Below are 22,399 nucleotides of genomic sequence, written 5' to 3'. Positions count from 1 at the left end.
GAATGAATGTTATTTACGTACTGTCATCGATGACATGGGTGGATTGAACCCATTCCGTGACAAAAAGTCGTAATTATGAACTGAAGAGTCGATTAGACAAGTGTCTTACGCTACTTGCACAAACACCGATTTTGGACGGCCCACTTTGTACCGGTCGTCCAAATTCCAATAGTGAACCACATGTGGGTACGGGACCTGGCACACACGCCGACCGGTGATCGTCGCCGGTAAAATACCGGTGAGCAGCCGCCCACTGCCACTGTAGCGCCGGCTGTACCGGAAAATAGTGGCGTACATGACTAAATACACTCTTGCATACTCACCGGTTTTTTACCGACCATTCCAGTCTCGAATGCTCGGTTAAATTGTAGTTACTACGCATTAACTTCGTTTTGGTAGTGCGTGCTAATTACGACAACAAAACAACTGATTGTTTGACCGATAAAAATCCGGTGAGTGTGCAAGCACCCGAGACTGTATTTGGTCATATATGCCACTACTTCCCGGTACTGCCGGCGATACAGTGGCAGTGGACGGCTGCTCACCGGTATTTTACCGGCGACGATCACCGGTCGGCGTGTGTGCCAGGTCCCATTCTCACATGTGGTTCACTATTGAATTTGGACGACCGGTATAAAATCGGACGTCCAAAATCGGTGTGTGTGCAATTAGCCTTAGAGCGAAACGTCAGAGGTCTAGCAGTGGGGATAACAGTGTTCCACCTGAGTGAAAATTCACTTCTTTCATCAATTATATTGTGTGAGAATTCTGTGACTGATATCTGATTCGATTCCATACGAAAGTTTGGAATACAAACGGAATAGAGAATGGTGTTTTCGTATAATTCAGCGCTGATATTGAAGTATTTGTTTCGAAAGTACTTTTCTTTCGTATAATTCAATGTTTATATGAAAGTAGCAGTTTCGAGAGGAATTTTTCTTCCAGTTTGTGCCTGAAAGTTACTTCTTTGCATGTATAGAGTTGATTTTTGAAATAATTGATTGTTCCCTTTTTTTCTTTGAAAGGTGGAGAAGTAGAAGGCCAAAAACTTTTTTTCCCAAAAACACTGTCCATATGGTCCAGATCCACTCGTTGAGGGACACGTTTCTGAAGGCTACCCATAAACGTGGTAATGAATGGGCATTGGATATTCAGAACTGATTTTCATTTCACTAGGACCTCACTGCTACTGATATGCAATTTTTGCCAGAGAAAGTAATTTCACAGACTTGCCGCATTACTTTAAAATACTAGAGAATGTCAATTTTCACTCGACGAATGAAGGTCGAATCAAGAATCAATATCAGATTGTTGTGTTTGTAAATCTTTTGCTGGAAAAATCCTCACTTGTTTACTTTGTAGTAAATGTTCAAGAGGTAGTGAAAACTTATTTCTGGAACTTCATCTAGCGTTTCCTAATATGACTAATAACCAGTCCGTGCAAAGTTTATTATTAAATCATCTGAAAATGGAATTTTTAACAGGTGATGATCAACTGTTTTGCCAAAAATGCGCCGAACCAACTGACTGTTATAAGGAGGCACCAGTCAATATAATAGTAACACTGATGATCTTCAAACAAGACTCGACCTCTGACGGAAGCAAGAAACTCTTTCGAAGGTTCGAAATAGATGAACATTTCAATCTAGCAGACCATTATTATAATATTCATGCAGTAATTGTTCACTGTGGTTCTGACGTTGAATTTGGTCATTATTGCGCCTTGGTCAAAGATGAAACTGACTGGTTTAAGTTTGACGATAGTCATGTCACGAAGTGTTCCGGCGATGTATTGAATCTGTTTGAGCCTCTGGAGACAGAGAGAGACATGAGAGAGAAGACACTGGCAGATCAAGATCTTCAGACGATCTGATGCTGCAGGTTTTTCCGGGTTTTCCTGCAGCTGAGAAAGCAAATGCGCCACTAAAATCAATGAAGTCGCCCCGGAGCGCCAATTATTTTTTATTGTTGTTTTAATTTTCATCGTTGTTTTATAATATTACAGAATTCAATTAGACATTCGATCTCAGATGAACAATACCACTAAATAGCCACCAACTGATAAATTTCCGAGTGATATTGGAATAGTAGTTTTACAAACTTTGCTCTTCTTGACAACTAAGATACAATGTGCCTTCACAATAACAAAAAACTATTCCGTTGTTTTAATTTGTTCAGCTCCCTTCTCCCGTAGGGTTATCTTAAAAAATGACATACGTTTTGGATGTTATTGAACTCCCTACAAGTATTATCCTGATACTTATTACCCTGAAGTAAACTATCTGAAGTAAAGAACGGAAGTACGATTTTTCCATTTCAATAAAAGTGAACAAATCCGAAACTGTTAGTTCTAGAAACAAAATTCAGAAACATCAATTGTAGAAAATTTTATTCTTTACAAAATGGGTAATGTAACTGAAATGTACCAAAAGAAGATATGATTGAAAGTCTGAAGTTGAACCAACATATAGACAACGTACCGAAAATTTAGAACTACATAATGGTTACTGTGATCTGAATCATCAAATACAGGACTATCGGAAGATAGATAGAACGTTTAGAATAATAATGAAAAGTCATGTGATAATAATAAAATAAAAAATAGTTTCGCTCTGACCCTCCTCTCATCGATTATATCCTTCAAAATTGATATTACGTTTAATTTTTCTATAGTCGTTCATGAATGATAACTAAATCTATAAACTAAAATGGGTATAATTCAAACATTAGATCAATGAATTTGAATTATAATAATGCTTCGTGAAAATAACAACATTCTCATAAAATAAAAACGATTCCAATCCAACTCCAAACTTACAAACTCGTCCTGCTAAGCAAACAAATCTGTGGGGCCAGCACGCCAAACCTTACCAGGTGCTTCTGCGCATTAATTTTTTGTGCAATTAGCATGAAGCGTTGCGATTTAGCGTTGTGTTTTAGCGTTGCATTTCAAAGTGTTGCCAAGCGGTATCCAAAATGAAAGAGAAAAAATATATTAAAAACAAACGAAAATCAACTGAACCTGTGTTTTCAACAAATCAATTATTAGGTGGTATTGGAGTCATAGAACCGGAAAAATCTGAAAAATTATGAACTGATAAGAAAAAATGAAAGAAAAACCTGAAGTGTGTCTGAATGAGTTTATTTTTCATCACATTGTGTTATTTTGGACCCAAGTTGTACATGTTTTGGCAATATTGTTATGTGTCTAATATATGTATGCCGTAGTTCACAAAACATGTAAAAACTAATTTATTCAACTACACCACCCAACTATTGAGGTAGATATTATCATGTACAGATATTGGGACCATGTTTCTATATATTTTTTGATAGATAAGAATACTGACAAAAAAATAACATTAAAAAAATATTGGCACTAAATGCGACTGTTCATAAATTATTTCATAAGTTAATTTTAAAATCATCCAGCTCAATTGTTGTGGCGTGTATTTCATTTCAATCGTGGAATGTACTGATACTGGAATTGTGAAGAGAAATCGAATCACGAATTGTACCAACAAGGTAGGTCAATAATTTTTCAGAAATACATATCATCCACTCACATAATATAAGTCGATTTTTGATTGTGCTTCAAACTATTTTCAATAATGAAACGATTTGAGTTACAAAACTAGGAATGTTTTTGAGATTAAAATCTAATGATTATTAATATTTTTATTTTTGTCACAGATAAGTCAAAGGCAAAATATAAAAATATACCTACTTCACAGAGTTATGTAATCACAAGGACAAGTAGACCAACTCGCTCTCAATATGTACTTATATTAAAACTATAGAAAAATAAACGTCATCGACATTTAATAAGAAGTATGAATGTTTTGAATACCATTTATGATTAGCCAAAAGAGTTTGGATTCAACAAATTGATGGATACACTAAATTTTATTGTATTCGTTAGGAAATGTACTTGAATACAATAAAGTTTATTGCATTCGTTTGAAAATGTTGAATACAATAAAGTTTATTGCATTCGTTTGAAAATGTTGAATACAATAAAGTTTATTGTATTCGTTTGGAAATTTCCTTCTAGGATAAAACTGCAGTAACGTTAGTTACAAATGGTATAAAACATAGGAAATTTCAATCCTCATTTTTAATGAGTTTGATTTTGTTAATATGAATTTGCTCATCCCGTTCAATTTTGAGAAGAAGGCCAAGCGATTGGCTTGAGAATATCCTGCTTACTCACAGTTTCTACTGTACAGAGAAGAGGGCCGGGAACATGTTGTTAAGTTAACACTAAAAATAATTTGAAAATCCTCTTTATTGGACTAAATGCAACTTATGTGAACATTTTTCATTTTGAAGGTATTCACGTGAATTGACGTATCTCATTCGAGTATTCTGAAATGATAGTTCAATTATAATCTAACATCAGTTACAAAGTTGAAAAACTGCAAGTATATCTCTGATGTTACTTGTCCGTGTAATATTTCCATTCCCATCCAATTGTGAGGATTGCTATATTAGATAGCACTAAGGGAAGCAGAAAAGCTAGTTGGGCTATTAATGGACATAATTATCGATGTGTCATCCCCACTGCGCATAGAGATTCTTTCTAATGTAACGAATCTGAAGCCGCCCCCGACCGGCCGAATCATGTAACAAACACATGACATCACCGCGAAAGAATGCAGTCGGCAACCGCCGGTAAAACTCTAGTTGAGTACTAAACTAACTACATATTTCTAGAAAGATTCGTTACATTATAAGCCCGGCTTACTGACCCAAAAGGGCAGTTCAGAAAGTGAACCGAGCGGCTAAATAGGAAATTCAAATAGTGGAAATAAATTGAGCGTAAGTTGCTAAGTGTTGAATATAAATTAGTTTGTGATTACTGAAATATTGTTGGAAATAAATTTGTTTAAAACAGTTGATTCTATAATTCGTTGCACTAACTCAGGTCAGCAATAGCGAATCTGCATTTAGGCTGCTGAGGCTCACGCCCCTAGAAGTTACAGCAGTCATTAGTTGTAGGGAATACAAATCTAGTTTTGTTCACAAATCTCATCATCGTCAACAGCGGCAGTGTATCTGAGCTGATTCCTGATTTTATGACTCTACAACTGGCTATACTGAAAAGTTTCAGACAACACAAGGTGTCTAACACCAGGTAGGTTCGATACCATCAACGCCAGGAAGCAACATAATGGATTAATGCAGTGAAAAAATGAATCACTCAGTTTAACATGCGAATTCTAAACGGGTTGGACGATACATAGTGAAAATTGATCGTCACAATTAGTAACCGGTTACCGTCCCTCCAATATATATTACCAAGGGAAAATTGAAAAACCTACAGAATATGCGCTACTAAGAAAACATTATATTTCTCTTATCGGTTCGAAAAACCTTTTCAACAATATTTAATGTGATACCTTGCCAGCTCCACCTCGCCTCAAGTCTCCGAAGAGGAATGGATCTAACAGAACGCTGTCTTATATGAAAACTTATAGATTTTAGACTACTTCATACTCTTCAACTCATACCTTTTCCTAAACGTTTCATACGAGGAACTGAAAAACATTAGAAAGTACAAAGAATATTTAGTTAAAACTACAGCCAAAAACAAATATCAGATAACGTTGTTTCGATCTGCCAAGGTCTCCTCAGTGCATAGCTGAAGCCTGAGTAAGGGCTACTGTGACAGCGGTCAATGTCGAAGTTTGACCTTGTAACTTATTGCTTTCAGGCCCTCGTTAATCTTTGATATCCGTGAATCAATCACTAGGAATGTTTAACAAATTGAAAAGGTCACTTTTTATGACAAATGTCGAATATTTCTGAAACTATGTAAGACAAATAATATAAAGAGGCCGTGAAATGGATCAAGAATTTTACATAAAATGCAAAACTAATATTCCATTCAAAACAACGAAGTTCTCACCCACTTCTGGTACAACATAAGTATTCCGGACTTCAAAAATAATTTCAGCCGAATTATGGTTATACTGCCGAACTTTCATAACTTTTCAGTTTATAATTTTTACATTATCACGGAAACAGTTCCCAGATAGTTACCCAGCATGAAATGTTCAATATCAAAAACAAAAAATAAAGAAAATCACCGTAAATTGAAATTAATACCTCATACTGAAACACCCGTTAATTTTTATTTCAGTTGGTAATCATTCTACCCTTACGAAATGTGTAATATTTTCAAGGTCATATCTGGTTTCATTGAATGGAATTTAAATTTTTTGTTCAAACACAGAATTTCGACAAGAATTTCGAAATTTCTTATAATAATTTGAATTTTCCTATATCAAGGCCTACTCGTACATCGCATGCAATTTCATCCTACTTGATACACTTCGTGATTCAATAATATACTTTCTCATTTTCTTTCACACTAAAATTGGCCATTGCATGACAGTAAATTATTTTTCGTGAACTACGTATACAGTAACACCATCATAGCTGAATGCGGATAAACTTACTAAGCAACTTAAATCAATACATTCGAGATGCATAATAATTCATAATCAAGACAATCATGCAGTGATCTATAAAAACGACAGTGATTCTAAAGAGTCTACTGAATCCCAACTTTGCAATCCTATGTATCTAACACCTGCATGACTACCTCGAGATTCATGAGAATATCCGTATACATCGTGGTGTGCTGAAAAAAATGTTAGTATGTTAGTTTAGTGAATACTTTTTGATTGTTCGAAATTTTTTCCAACATTCAAATACTTCGTTTTATTCTGAAAGTTACAAACATTGTGACAATATTTTTCAATCAAGAAGGGGATTTTGAAATGTTTATTCTGTTTAGGAAACAATTTATCGTTAGATTTTTACTAAACAGTGTAGAAAAACCACAACACGTGTTCACGGAAAAATATTCCTGAAAATAAACTATTATATCAAAACCATTTACTGAAGTCAAAATATCACAATAATGTATTATTATTGTCTTATGTTGCATTCAGAATACTGATGAAGAAATGAAAAACTCACTACTAGAACAAAATTCAATACGATATCACTATATACAGGGTGTAACTGAATAAGTGTAATACATTTAAAGAGGTGATTCCTCATCGAAAAAAAAGATAGGATCTTTCATATAAAGAAATTTCATTGGAGCATTCCTTGTTAAGATACAGCCCCTTAAATGGGTACATAAAATTTGTTTAACAATTTTTTTCACAAGCACTAAAAAAGTTACAATATTGAAATTAAACTGACGTTTTGTACTACCAAAAAGACACTTAGCCAGAAATTTATTTGGTTCACCCCATCGTTGTAAGGGGTTTACAATTTATAAAATCATTTCCGATAGCCTGTTTTATTCTAAACAAAAAATGTCTCTTGAGTTTTTTGCCCAAAATAAACCAGTTCGCAGCAAAAAATTATTTTAGGAACAACTACAGAGATACATCGTCATAAATGCAAAAATACGAAACTAATCTATCTGATAGGCATACACAAATGAGGAAATGGCTGATATGCATACCGTTTACAGTCTGTCGCAGGGGAACGAGTTAGAAGCTTCTAGAAGATATGCTGAAATGTATTCTCAACGGCAGCATCCTTCACATAGAATATTTGCTCGACTTCATCAACGATTACGAGAATATGGTTCATTCGACAAAAGAACGCCATCGAGAAGTACGAACACCACAGCTTGAGGAAGCAGTACCTAATTTGATTGAAGAACAATCTACTATCAGTACTAGAAAGATTGCTTTTCAGCTAAATGTTGATCATATGCCGGTATTTCGAATTTTAAAGGAACAACTATTATACCCTTACCATCTGCAACGAGTACAGGCACTGTTACCGCGAGACTTTCCGAACCGTCTTGAATTCTGCAATTGGATGCTGTAAATGATTAGAAGAAATTTTGACTTTCTGAAGACGATAGAATTCACAGACGAATGTAGTTTCTCTCGGGACAAGATTATTAATTTTCATAATTACCACATATGGGCTGATGAAAACCCTCACGCTACTTTCGAAACTAATCATCAAGAACAGTTTTCTCTCAACATGTGGCTCGGAGTTATTGGGGATGATTTAATTGGGCCTTATTTTCTACCTCCTCGATTAAATGGTGAGGCATACGTTCAATTTTTAAGAGAAGTGCATCCAGTACTGCTGGAGGAAGTTCCTTTGGGCGTCAGAAGGGATATATTTTTTATGCATGATGGGGCTCCCGCCCATTTTAGTCAAGTAGCACGTCATCATTTAACTGAAACATATGCAAATCAGTGGATAGGTCGAGGAGGACCACAGAATTGGCCCGCTCAATCCCCGGATCTCAATCCTCTAGATTTCCCTATTTGGGGCCATTTACAGCATTTGGTTTATCGTTCTCCTGTTCGCGATATAGAGGACTTAAGAAACCGCATCATCGATGCGTGCAGGGTAATCAGAGAGACTCCAGGAATATTTGAGCGAATATGTGGCTCAATGCGCCAACGTCTAGACGCATGCGAATGTCTAAAGGTAGACATATGATTTTTACATGTTGTGTGTTTTGTTAATAATAAATTAGTTTGGTTTATTACACTATTCGTTTAATGCAGGTACTAACTACAAAATAACAATAAATCAATTTCGCATTTATGATGATGTATCTCTGTAGTTGTTCGTAAAATAATGTTTTGCTGCGAACTGGTTTATTTTGGGCAAAAAACCCAAGAGACATTTTCTGTTTAAAATGAAACAGGCTATCGGAAATAAATGTTTTAATGGTAAACAAATAATAAGACAAAAAGTTACATTACCATGGGGTAAACCAAATAAATTACTGGCTAAGTGTCTTTTTGGTAGTACAGAACGGCAGGTTAATTTCAATATTGTAACTTTTTCAGTGCTTGTGAATAAAATTGTTATACAAATTTCATGTACCCCTTTAAGGGGCTGTATCTTAACAAGGGATGCTCCAATGAAGTTTTTTTATATGAAAGATCCTATCTTTTTTTCGATGAGGAATCACCTCCTTGAATGTTTTACACTTATTCAGTTACACCCTGTATAAATAAGATTTTGGAGAGATCAGAAAATAATAAATAATAAGGAACTTCTGAAAAAAGGTAGGAAATGAATTAAAAAATTACAAAAAATACAAGAAAAAAACATAAACTACCCCTGAAAGTAGTTTCGTTATGTTTCAATATTTATTATCTTTCTTTTATGTTTTATTCTGAATAATGATGAGGCAACACAAAAAAAAGATTCAATGTAATAAAATTCTATTAGATAGTTATACAGATATGAAAATGTGTTTTTGATGTGATCAGTGTTTTAAAAACTTCAGTTTGTGAACTTCATTATTGAAATTTAGAGAATTGTAAATAATATGGATTATCTAAAACAAGGAAAAAAATCAATTAAAAAATTAACAAAAACGTCAAAAGAAAACCCCAAGGTTTCTTCTAAAGGAAGTTGTTCTGTTGTATTGTATTTTTTTTTTAATATGAGTTGGATTAATTGAGCTCCCTATCTGAGCGATTCAAAAACTTTGGCATTAAATGGATTATTAAACCGATTTGAACAAATCGTTGTCGAGCTATCAGATTTATCGTGTACTGTTTTGTTCTCATCTTTTTTTTTTCCTTTCCCCAAATACGACCCAAGGAAAGCAGCCCAAAAATCAACAATGTAAGAAGCGAGAATAAGGTTTGCTCTCGACTTATCTTCACGTTCGTTTTGGTTTATCTGAATATAATAATAATATAATCAGATTGGCATAGTACTGAGTTACAATTCTCAATTAGTATCCTGACTCAGATGCTGTCTTGGTTCGATCAGCCCGGCATAAATGAGAAGCAAATACTCCAAAAAACAACTCCTGTTTGAGTTCGCATTTCCAGCAAGGACGGTAATTATTATTATATTATTATATTTATTACATCCTTTAAGATCACAAAAAATGATATAGGATACGTCTTATAGAAAATAAAATATATACATACAAACATAAATATAAATATAATTGTTTTTGGACACGTATCAACACAATCCTAATGCGTTCAAAAAAGAAAATAATATTTCCCAATTATATTCACCAAAATGATAAATCACCTATAATATGTGAGGTACATCGTCCTTTCGCACTTCTTTGAAATTTCTTCTTAGGTACATCAAGCGTATCAACTCAAAATATATCTATAGGACTTCTTGAAAATTCCCAACAAAAATTATTCTCAACTCCTATCAAGTAAAATTTTTGACAATGAATCTGTTATAAGGGGTATTTCACTACAAATAAAATATTGAATTTTTGTTTGTTGTTATCAAATCTTATGAAATTAGGAAGCCAATATCGATGAGCTATAAAATCAACATAAAGCACCTTCTATTAGTTTATGCCTTCTTTCCATCTATATATTTTCCAAAATTGAGCTTTTCAGATGCAGATTCAAGCCTAGTCCTGTCAGGTTTTAAACAAAAATATATACTTTGAAAGGAAAGAGAAAGTGTTAATTCCATCTCTGATAGACCATATCAAAATGTAACGCAAAACCCGCCTAGAACTTATGGGGTCTGATGGAATGTTTTTGTTATTTTCTTTATTGAACTGTAGGTGTCCCGAAACTTGGCTGCATATGTGAACTATAAATCGAAAACCAAAACCTCGAACAATCAATTTCATAAGTTTTTGTGTGAAATTCAGTTGAATATGTTAAAGAAGATAGTAACGATGATTTTATAACTAACCTGGCAAAGTGGGTCGACCTTGGTCCCCACTTGGTGAAGCTTGAGGAGAAGTTCCTATTGGTCGGGGTACATTTGGAACACTTATTTCAGGGTGTGTTGCTCTCCAATAAGCCTGAAAAGTAGATAGCAATGAATTTTTCATGTTTGCTTTTCAAGTTAGCTCTAATCACATTGAATTAACATAAAAACTAGCGACCCGTACATAACTTATATAACTACATTTTTTTCTGACAAGGTGTCACACCAGCTTGCCCATGAAAAAGGTTTCCATTTTCAACCGCAAGGCGTAGAAGAGTCCTTTCATGAGTATTATGATTCAGTCAATAAACTGGCCCGATAACATTCATTTTCATTTAACATTTGTCAAAGTATTGCATCACATTTGAAGCTGAAATTTTATTTAAACTGAGTTTGTGTTAAAACCTCGTGGTGGATCCTGAGAGATTTTGCGCGGCTCAATACAATCAGATTACCTGGTTTTAGGTAAGTTTTGATGTAGCGAAATTATATTAACCTAACTTGTGAAACATTTGTTTCAGGTCAATTCATCTCAATAATTTCTACCTTTCATTTCACTAATCTTGTTTGCCTCAACCCAGATCATTGTGGAACGATCAAAGGTGTGGTAGTCCTTTAACCCCATCCGAAAAATGTAATTTCCATGTTTACTTGAAGGGCGTGCTTTTGAAGATATAAGAGCTGGAATGTTTCACCGTTCAGAAGTTTCCAGAACAATTCAAAACATAACAATTGTGATTATTTGAGAGCATTCAACAATAATCCACAATATACCGGAGCATTCTGAAATGTTTTGGAATATTCGAGAATAGTCAGAAACGTTCTACACCATCATGGAACATCCCAGGCAATTATCAAATATTGCAGAACAGTTTGGAATGTTGTGGAATATTGTAGATCATTCAAAACCTTCGAAACCTCTTTTATGGGTGGAGCTATTCATTGGTAGAGGTATACGAGTATGAAGCAAGATCCGCTGAACACTCATAATTTGAAGTTTATAGTTTTATTCCAAATACTACACAAACACATATAAACGCCTTGAGCAAAGACGGGTATCCCAACTAATAATAACGGCCTCGCTAAAACAAAAGCATGTTCACAAAAATCAATTTTGAATTTGAAATAGATACTAACTATCTACCTGAAGATTTCAATGTATGATGCAAGAAATACTCAAGGTAACCAATGTACAGATTGTCAAATCTAGGAAGCGATTATAACATATCACCACCTGCGTTCACATGAGGATAGAAAAGAATGAAATCTACCGTGCGACTTGGTGCGCCTATTTGGGTTTCAGAGTGGCGTGAGAGTACATTTTTTGCCGCAAGTAGCAGGGTTGATGGTTTTTTAATTGATAGTCAATTATTAGTTTAGTATGATAATGCGGTATTTACGTAATTGAATTTAAATGAGTTTATTTTTCAGCAGTCTGTATTGCGTTTAATTTTGGGTGTATTCAGGAAAGGCAGAAAGAATTATACTGACAATGTAATTCATTTGGGTTGAAGATTACATTTCAAAATGAATTTCTTGAGAAACATTATATTTATTAAGATGAATGAATCCAAACAAAAATAAAATTAAAGTTATGATCAAAAAATTACAAACGTTCAACTCCAGACAGATCGAAATCGCCTGTAGAGTTATCACTATACTCACTGATACTATAGTTGTCACTATTACCTTGAACATTTATAGAAATTTTTTGATGAATCACCGGTTTTTCCATGAGTAATTTTAAATTTTTTTCGTTTACCTCCATCTCAATCCTATTTCTTTCATCACTTTCCTCAGGGACTCATAAGATCCTTTGTAACCATTTTCGTCAACGAATTTTTTAACTATGGGTGGGATTTTTTTTCTCAGTCATGTAATACTTTATTGTATATCGACGAGAAAGGCCCTTGTCGAAGTAATCAAAATCTGATTTTGATTACTTTCTATGTCTTTTTTTTATTAGTCGTTAAAAAAGAGGATAACTCTCCATTTTCAATTGTTTTCATTTCACGAGCTATTCTTTTAATGCTACCCAAACTTACACCCGCCGCTTTTGCACAACACTCTTGAACTATTTCCAGGTCCATGCTTATGCCATTATCAGCTTCTCGTTGCATGAAAAAAGGACATTAGCAATCACTTTTCCGCTTGACCATCCAAAACTTTTCGTTTCAAATTCGATTTGAATGCTATTTTTTAGAGCACAGACTTTTATCGCGTACTACACTTCACCAAAGTGGACACTACAAGATTGTCGTTGAGACTGAGCTCCGATCGTCTTTAAGGGTTTTCTACCACGCGCATCTATTTATTTATTTGTTGACGATTAATATCGTATTAGCGTTAATATTACCACATTATATGTGATCATTATTTCAAACATTGAAATGAGTGTAGTATACTATCCTTAAAAGATAGATTTGCTAACTTTTTTGTAGACATTAAAATTGAATTGTTCTGTTGAATTAAGCAGCGTTTTCGATATAAGTACGCAGGGTAACACCACCATCTCGGTTTCTCTCGGATAACAATATCATATCTCAACCAATGCACTGAAATGTACTATAAATTATACACATAAACCTTTTTGGTGGAAACAGTATGAAAATCTGTTGGGTAATTTTTAAGTTTATCGCGTCGCAGACAGAGAGTGGGGGAGATTTTATTTATAATATATATTGATAACTTACCTCTAAATATTCAGCTATATGTTCGCAAGCATCTTCCAACTGATTTTCGTCCAATATAACATCAAACATCTCTGGAGGACATTGAGCTAATTTTTCCGAAGCGACCATTTGTACATTCAAATGCCTAGCTTGGCTCTTTCCTCTGGACTTAATGAGCCTTTGCAAAACCTGTGAAAATTTTCTTTGGATCATTTTCATCAGGGAACAAAAAATTGAAATCTCCTGTGGGGGATTCAAAAAACCAGTATATTGGACTGTAATTCACTTAGGGGGTGATCAACAAAAATATTCCTACTAGTTTCAACAGACACCTTACACATACAGTAATGTACTTAGTTAAAGTATAATGAACATTTCAGTATCATTTTTTAGAAGGATATTATCATTGACAGATATGAAAACTATTAGGTCTTCAGAGATTATTTCCTTTATCTGTCTTCCTGAATCTGTCTCACCAATTGGAGTGTCGTAGCTACAAGATTGTTTTTCACGTAACTTTAATTACTCAATTCCATAAATAGTTATGTTTATAAGGTATACAGGGCGTTCATTAAACATTCGTCAAAAAATCAAGGGTCTATTCCTTGAACTATTCTAAGGCAATAACAAGTTTGGTGATTTTAAAATTATTAACGTAGTTGAAAGAGACTATTTGTCGTACCCATACCACATACAATCAGTTCAGGCACTTCTTCCTGAATATTTTCTTTCACGTATTGCATACTGTCGATGGCTTTTGCCGCACATTGGTTCAGATTCCTCAACTACGGATGCTTATTCTTTTTATCGATGAAGCCAGTTTCTCAACAAATGCCACGAGGAATTTCCACAATAACCATGTTTGGGCTGACGAAAATCCACATGATGTGTTTGAAGATAGCTCTCAACATCACTTCTCGTTAAATGTTTGGGTGGGAATTGTACCGGTAATTAGACCGGTATTTCTGCCAGGAAGACTTACCGGCGAGGTATACCGCAATTTTTTGAAACAAACGCTACCCCAGTTTCTGGCGAATGTACCATTGGTTACATTGCAATGTGGTTTATGCACGATGGTGCACCAGCGCATTTTACCATATTGGCTTGATAGTTTTTAACGGTGACAAATGGAGAATGCTGCATTAGTCGAGGTGGACCTCACCTATGGCTTGCTCGATCACCAGACTTGAACCCCGTGGATTATTTCCTATGGGGTCACCTAAAGTCATTAATTTATACTATCTTTGAGACAAAGAGCTGTATCAAAAATCATCAAATGACAAAATATCCTTAGAATAGTCCAAGAAATAGTCCCTTAAATTTTTGCCGCATGTTTAATAAACCTTCTGTATAGGCAAAACGCATTATTTTTTGCATAGAGGTGTGGCAAATTAAAAAGAAAGCTACCTGAAATTTGCGTACCTGATAGCCACGAGTCATCAGGAACTCAATGAAGTTCAACTTACTTTAGATAATTCATTACTTTTCCGGAGCGGTTTGAGGAACAGTTTTTTTTCCAATTAGGCAAATATCGAATCTCTTTTGTTTGTACTGAGAAAAGTATAGAATTTTTAGAGATAGGAGTAGCTAGTATCGATGAGCCTATTTTTTCAAATGAAAATATTTTCTAGAAATAGAAAATTTAAGTTTTTGATTTATTAGAAAATTATTTGCTTGGTTTGTCTATTTCTTTCAATTGAATGAAGTGTTTATAGACATTGAATGTTGCAAATTATTCAAAAAAAATTCATTCTGGATGGCAAGAAGATTTATGGACTTCTGGCAGAATCTTCCAGGATTGGCTCACTCCAAGGCATTTATTCATCCTTCGAAGCTTGATTCCAAACAGTTGTTGAACTACAGTAGGAATAAACTACGATGTCTAACAGACCTTCTTACAGGTCACTGTCATTTGAATCATCATATGCAGAGACTTGGACTGTCGGAAGACAGTGTGTATCGCCTCTGTCTGGAAAATGATGAAACAGCAGAGCATATACTTTGTGCCTGCCCCGCTGGGGACCGAATCAGGTTCTTCAAGTTCGGCAGATCCGTACTCTCACCATCTGACCTCAAAGACCACTTACCATACAAACTGATCGGCTTCGTTAAGAAGCTGGGTTTATTTGGCCGAGTGTGAATAGGTGATAGTCACAATAAACCCTTGTGGGTTGCGGTGGAGGGTCGAATATACCCACTCACTTTAGACCTACCTACCTAACTAGTTTTTGATTCATTAGAAAATTATTTGCTTGGTTTGACTAATTCTTTCAATTGAATGAAGTGTTTATAAGACATTGACTGTTGCAAATTATTCAAATAAAATTCATTAATTCAATTGAATCAAATCCGCTCACTATCAGTACATTGCAAATAATGATTTATTCAGTTCAACTAACAAAAGTTCCACTAGACTGATACAGTTTTTTGTTTTCAGTTAGATATAACTTATTCGATTGTGTCGAATATTTTATTAATTGAAATTTTGCATTGTTGTCATCTGAGTGTTTTTCAATTATCGAAATCGAGTATTTAATTCGTGAAATGGCTCGATAAACATACCTATGTAACTAATTTTGTATTTGCAAATACTTTCTCTTATGTGAATCGTCTTATTCATGCCAAAAAATATATAATTAAATTATAATAATTATTATTTCTTACAAATTTTCATGCCAAGAATTAAATTGATAATAATCGATTAACACAAGCTTAATTTGTCCTATAGAACAGAATTTTATGGTTTTAAATATATGTATAATTATGAAACAAGGGAAAGGAGGTGACTTTTAAAAAAACAGAAATCTCGTGTTGATTATGGATGAAGAATTGCGATTCAGGACTCAAATTTCCCAGATAAAACAACTAAGTTTCATGAATCTAAAAAGATATTCGTTTCTAGATAGAATTCGAACAATAAAGTGGGATCTGTAAAGTCCGCGTGGAACCCTGTCTTGTGATTTTGTTAGTTCGACGTTTGAGATTACATTCTAAAGCCATTTTCAAGAAGCTATCATTACACTCCTCCCGTGAGCATACCCTGAAGCTGCTGGATTTCATCCAGAAAGAGGCATTTGCGTGATTGGAGACGGGAACATCACTTGCAACCTTGATAGTCTAGAACATCGAAGAAAGGTTGGGGATTTGTATCTCTTCAACTCGGTACATCTCGATCTTCACTGTTCAAGAACTCTTTCATTTGGAAAACTGCGTTTATGTGGATCAAATGGATTCAATCTCCAGCGATTCAAATCCAATGTGAATCGCTACTTTTGCACAGGCACCGCTCTCCTATCTCCCAATCGACCTACTCCTCAGAAAGTAACAAGCTGCAAGACTTTGAGACTACTCCCCAATTCTCGTCATTGCTCTTCGCAAGAGTCTCAATCTGCCTACTCACGATGATGTAAAGGGAGGGATGAGGCTGTTGGAGATTTGGAGCTGTTGAAACATGATATTTCATATATGCCCCGTGCCTCATTGGGTATTGCGTTCTTAGGTGTTAGTAAAAAAGTGGAAATTTGATATTTGGCTGTGACTATTGTTTTTATATCGTGCCTCTTCAGAATTTGGCCTACTTTGTCGGTTACTCCATAAATATAAGGAAGAAAAGCTTTTTGGTGGTCCGTCTAACCATTGAGCTGTTTAGTTCCTTGGATCTATTGTGGTTGTCAGAGAGTTTGATAGACCTGTGTATGAGAGAATTCAAGCCGGAATTCAGTAAGGCAGAATGATGCTGATGATTCGTAAATTTATAATATGAATTTAGTTAGTTATTACTATATTTCCGTTGTAAATGAAGACCTTTTATTATTATCATCATTATAAAAATCCCTCTGAATAATCAAAACTGAATTTGAAAGTTAATTCTTTCATATTGGACAAAAACCTAACCTACTCAGAAATTGTTGTAAATGAAAAATGTCTTACCTTAGGACTACTAATTTTAAGATATACAATACAAGGAGCTAATGAAGTTTTGGCAAGTTGTGAAGGATGATTTATAGTATCACAATCCAGCACCACAAGTTGTAGAGTTGTTGCAAGCTCGAAGATCCGTTCGATTTCGGCTTGGACTTCGGAAAGACATGACGATCGTCCAGTCGATCTCTCCATGATCGCCCTTTTGTTGGGATTATTCAATAAAGAACGCTTAGCTAACGAAATATCTGCCATTACCCTAGTTATAATAATTCTGAAAAAAAAAGCATTTATCAATGGAATGAAAATTGTATTTCATGTACAAGTTATGATTTTATGATCTTGAAAATATTGTTACATCAGTATACTCAATCAGAGAAGTACATGGAAAAAAATCGTTGTTGGCCAATTTCTATCAAGATTTCTCACATGAAAATTATGTATATCAAACTAGAGGACAGGCTAATATTTCACTAAAGACCTGTCCCGGCTCCGCATTGTGCTGATACTACATAATCTCTTTATATACGACATTCACGGTTTTTTTTTGTCAGTAGATAATGTTCTTCAGAGGTAGCTCTTGAAAGAGCAACATACAATTGGCCCTGTACCGCCGCAACCGCTATGTCCCTATATCTTCCAAAATATACATATATGCCAATGCATTTTCGAATATGTTGGAAGAACTACCTTTAAATGTGTGAGACACAACATGATTTTTCAGGAACGTTGAAAAATAAAGTTAATAAGGATAGGCCAACAAATAGGCAAGATCTTCGTGCAAGAATTATACGAGCGTGTAGAGAAATCACACCTAGAGAACTGAGAAGAGTTGGAGGAAATAATATAAGGCGCATAGTTTGTAGGGAAGTTTGATAGAAGGTACAAAAATATAAAGGTATCATCAATCACCGTGTTAGGAATCACACGTTCAAAGGTACGACCTCATTAGTCCTTAGCTCGCACAAAATCTCAACTTTTGAGAGTTGTCGTTCGTATGGGGGCGACAGCTGATTAACGGAAAAACAGATTTTAAATTAATTGAAATTGATTGTTTTGTTTTTTGATTGACAACGTGATTTTGAAAGTACTAATTCGAAAGAGTTTGAACTACATAAAATTTTTCGCCACAAAAACACATGGTTTTTTGAAAATATAAGAATTCTCTCTTATTGACTTTGCGAGAAGGAATAACTTTCCTGTCACCAATATAAAAAATAATTTATTTATGTGAAAACAAAAGTCAAGGCTCTCTTAAACAATCGATTTTTTATGAAAAAATTCTGATTTTCTAGGACGGGTGCCTGTTTTGATGTCAAAACAAGAAAAATCTACTTGAATAAATACGGAAGATAGGGGGGTGTTTCCACTGAGACAAACTCGGATTTTTCAGCACTGATATTATTTTAGGGAAAATGTATTTGTAGTAAGTTGGTAGTCCTGATCACGATTCTGAATGAATTTTGAGCCTATTTTGCCCCCTAGTAGGTTTTACCGTAAAAATGGGTTGTTCCATCGCGAGTGGCGGGTAGTGTATATCACTTTGACCAACCCCATTCAGGTGGTATGTGCATTTTAAGCATTTTCATCAGTCCTGAGTTTCATCAGTCTACCTCAATCTTTACCGAAGATACAGGGATGTTTCCATATATATATATATATATATATATATATATATATATATATATATATATATATATATCGTCCGTAATTTTCATCGTTTCGACGTTTCGGCTCCTGCTTTAGAATCATTTTCAGGAATCACTTACATGACTCGAGGACGAGATCATAATCTCCCTTGTCCCCAAGTCTCGTTACCAGCTCTATGCTTGCTGTGTTCCACTCTAAGTTCGCACTGGTCACTCTGTTGTTCGGGGCTCATATTTATATTATTGTGGCAGGTATTCTGTCTGCCTGACCGGGTACCTGAGTTATTTTCAGGTATCTTGCGTGACAACAATGTCCTCGATGTTTGTGGTAGTCTCTGCGAATCATCTCCAGAATTATCCTGACTTGAAGATTTTTCTCCGTAGCAATGGTCTTGGTGTTTTCGAAGCTTATTGTGTGGCCTGTTTCCTGGTGGTGTTTGAAGAGTGATGATGCTGGATCTGTTTTGCGAACAGCTAGTTCATGTTCATAGGCTCTGTTGGAAATGTTTCAATTGGTCTGGCCGATGTGAGTTCTGTGACAGTTAGAACATGGTATTTCGTATATGCCCTGTGATTCATTGCGTATCGTGTCCTTGGGTGTTCTTAACATATAGTGGAGATTTGGTTGTTGGCTGTGAATACTGTCTTTACTTTATGTTTCTTCAGAATTCGGCTCACTTTGTCAGTAACTCCATGGATGTAGGGGAAAAAAGCTTTTGACTGGTTGGTCTATTCCTCGGGTAACTCTTGGGGTGGGATTTGTGTTTGCTGTCGTTGGATGGATCTTTGTATTTGGGAGACGGGATAGTCGTTTTGATGAAGGGCGGCTATGAGTTCGTATAGTTTCTTGGATCTATTGTGGTTTTCAGTGAGTCTTAGAGAACGATGTATGAGGGAATTTAAAACGGAATTCAGCTGTGCAGGATGATGATGGGACTTGGCATTGAGGTAGCGGTTAGTAGGTAGGTTTTCGGTAGACCGTGTGTGAGAGATAGTTGTTGGACTTTGTGATGAGAACGTCCAGGAAAGGAAGTGAGGTATTATTTTCAACCTCCATTGTGAACTTTAGGTCGGGGTGTGAGGAGTTGATGTGGTCCAGGAATGCATGAAGATCTTCGGATCCATTGGGCCATATAACCAAAACGTCATCCACGTATCGGAGCCAACACGTGGGTTTGAGATGAGACATGTCAATGGCTCTGGTTTTAAAGTCCTTCATGTAGAGACTGGAGAGAGAGGAGAACCAATTGGGGCGCCTTTGACTTGTTTCCAGGACAAATTCTACTGCTGACTAGTTGAGAACAAAACTTGGAAAATATCTAAAAATATTTGCTGATTACCCAAAGTTTTATATATGGACTGGTTTTTCTCCGTACAAACATTGGTTTATTTGAAAATAAAGCCAGGACCATATTGCCCATTTGAAAGTACGCTCTCTCTTGCCGTTCATTATTCTATCCAGAATAGTTTGTAGAAAATCTAGTATGAAAGATATAAAGCACCAATCGACTTTGGTTAATTTCGGAGCAAAACAATCTATATTTCTATTATTTTAGAAATATACTTCAATGTTGAACTGTTCATTTTTTTTTTGATAATTGACTCGTGTTTACTTTATAACAACGTCTCTTCGGTCAATGATGGTTTTTAATATTTGTAGTGAATTCTTTATGAATGTTATGTATGAAACATTTATTTCATTTCAACAAAAAAGAATGTTTATACATAAATGAAAATTTGTATTTTTTACAGTCTCTAACTCAGTTGTCAACTGTGACAGTGTCAAAAGTTCATTTCTTTATTACAACTCGTCTACTATTTATAAATAATGTCTATGGTGTTTGTACTAGTGGTGTATGTCACTTATGAAAATAAGATAAAATTATAATTAGTGAAAATAAACTCAATACAGTGAGAACAACATTGTATGTAGAGTATTATACAAATTGAGTTTTATTATATTGTATTGAGATTTGTTATTTTTCCAGTAATTCAAAAATAGATTACTATCATAACAGCATGAAAAATTATTTATTAATCATATCAAAGACTATATTATGATACAATATTCAGCAAACAATTGAACCTCTTTCTACAGTTCTCGATTGTATTTACAACCTGAAAATAACATTCACACGGCTCACACAAAAACGTCTGAAAATTATGGCAATTCCTAGCTGATTTCGCATATCGTATATTGGTGAGTTCACTCGCGGATTCGCTGAACCGCTTCTTTGAGGCGGTTTCATGAAACATCGGAATTACTCAGAGCATTTTTGATCGACAGTAATCTTCAAATCACGTGCTGATTTTATTTTTGAAATGAAGAAAGTAAAAATGATCCTATTTAAGAATGAATCAACTCCAGAGAAAATAAATTCCGGAATCCGGAAGGGTGTATAAACAGTGAACATCAAATACTGACTGAAAAACTCTCATGTTACAGATTTGAAAAATCAACTCACCTTCCTTCAAATCTATGTTTTAGAAAATCAAATAAGGCTTTTTGCATCATGTCGGTGACTTCGTATCCTTTCAGTGAAGGACCTACGAGGACAACCGGTCGCATGGAAGGTACTACGTCGTAAGGAGCTGTTGTCTCTTGCTTCTTGAAAAATGGTTTCTTCTTTTCCTTTGCAGGCGGAGTAGTGAGAGATTTTCCCGTCCTCGGATTGCCCATTGAATCAGATTCGTCCCCTGAAAATATGTATCATGTCGCCAGGATTTAAAGGAGTTGATTATAACACCTAATCACACAATCATACATTGCATTGCAGATAAAACGAGCCATCCTGAATGAGTCATTTGATTTCGTGTGAAAAAAACGTGAAACATGTCAACACATCTCTACTCAAAAATAAACTCCTTGGGGGTGACTGACCCTTCCCACAATAACCCTTAGGGAGGCCGTTCTAGTATAACGTTAGCATATTCATTACAATTATTTACTCCCCATCCCCCTAGTCAGCAAAAGCAAACAAAGCTTTTACTCCCCGTCCCATGCTTACGTAAACATTGTTATATACATTTTTTATTTTTCGAACATAAACAATGTGTGAACATAGACAATGTGTGGGTTGCCATATGTGTAAAAAAGTAAATAACTGCAGCTGAAGTATTCACCATCTAGACCCCCCGCCCCCTATGTCATCAAAAATAATTAAAGCAAAGACCTCCCTCTCCCCTCTGATGTCTACGTAATACTTGAACGGCCCCATGTTAAAAACATTATAAATAAAAAAAGAAGCGATTTATTCCCAACAGGAGTACCCAGTTACAGGAAATGATTACGGAGTATATATGGAATAAATATTAACAATAATGGAATATAGAAATGTATAAAAGTAAATACTAAAACAAAGTATATATAAAATATTCGTATACGGAGATTTTCAAAAGAGGAATGAAAAATTGAGTATATAACACAAAAAGTTACAA

The 22,399-nt window shown here is 35.0% G+C and overlaps 1 protein-coding gene across 7 annotated transcripts in view; it reads right to left on the bottom strand.

Annotated features, from left to right (window-relative positions):
- Ca-beta (Calcium channel protein beta subunit) overlaps positions 1-22,399 on the bottom strand; it is a 483,978-nt gene that overhangs the window by 35,687 nt on the left and 425,892 nt on the right. For 5 of the 7 annotated variants that reach the window (XM_074172644.1, XM_074172648.1, XM_074172645.1 and 2 more), the window contains 5 exons: positions 21,427-21,658; positions 17,322-17,586; positions 13,413-13,580; positions 10,702-10,813; positions 6,611-6,649 (listed from right to left, as the gene is read on the bottom strand). In XM_074172644.1, the coding sequence (XP_074028745.1) occupies positions 6,611-6,649; positions 10,702-10,813; positions 13,413-13,580; positions 17,322-17,586; positions 21,427-21,658 (816 nt within the window). Of the gene's footprint in view, positions 1-3,022; positions 3,080-6,610; positions 6,650-10,701; positions 10,814-13,412; positions 13,581-17,321; positions 17,587-21,426; positions 21,659-22,399 lie in introns of all 7 variants that reach the window. The other 2 variants (XM_074172649.1, XM_074172646.1) reach the window with 2 other exon arrangements.

The sequence above is a fragment of the Leptinotarsa decemlineata genome, unplaced genomic scaffold (genome assembly GCF_025532065.1).
Source record: "Leptinotarsa decemlineata unplaced genomic scaffold, Ldec_3_MD MMD2_tig00000133_RagTag_RagTag, whole genome shotgun sequence".
Taxonomy (NCBI): Eukaryota; Metazoa; Arthropoda; class Insecta; order Coleoptera; family Chrysomelidae; genus Leptinotarsa; species Leptinotarsa decemlineata.
Note: the sequence above shows the minus strand (reverse complement) of the source record. Positions and strands in the feature narration are given on the sequence as shown.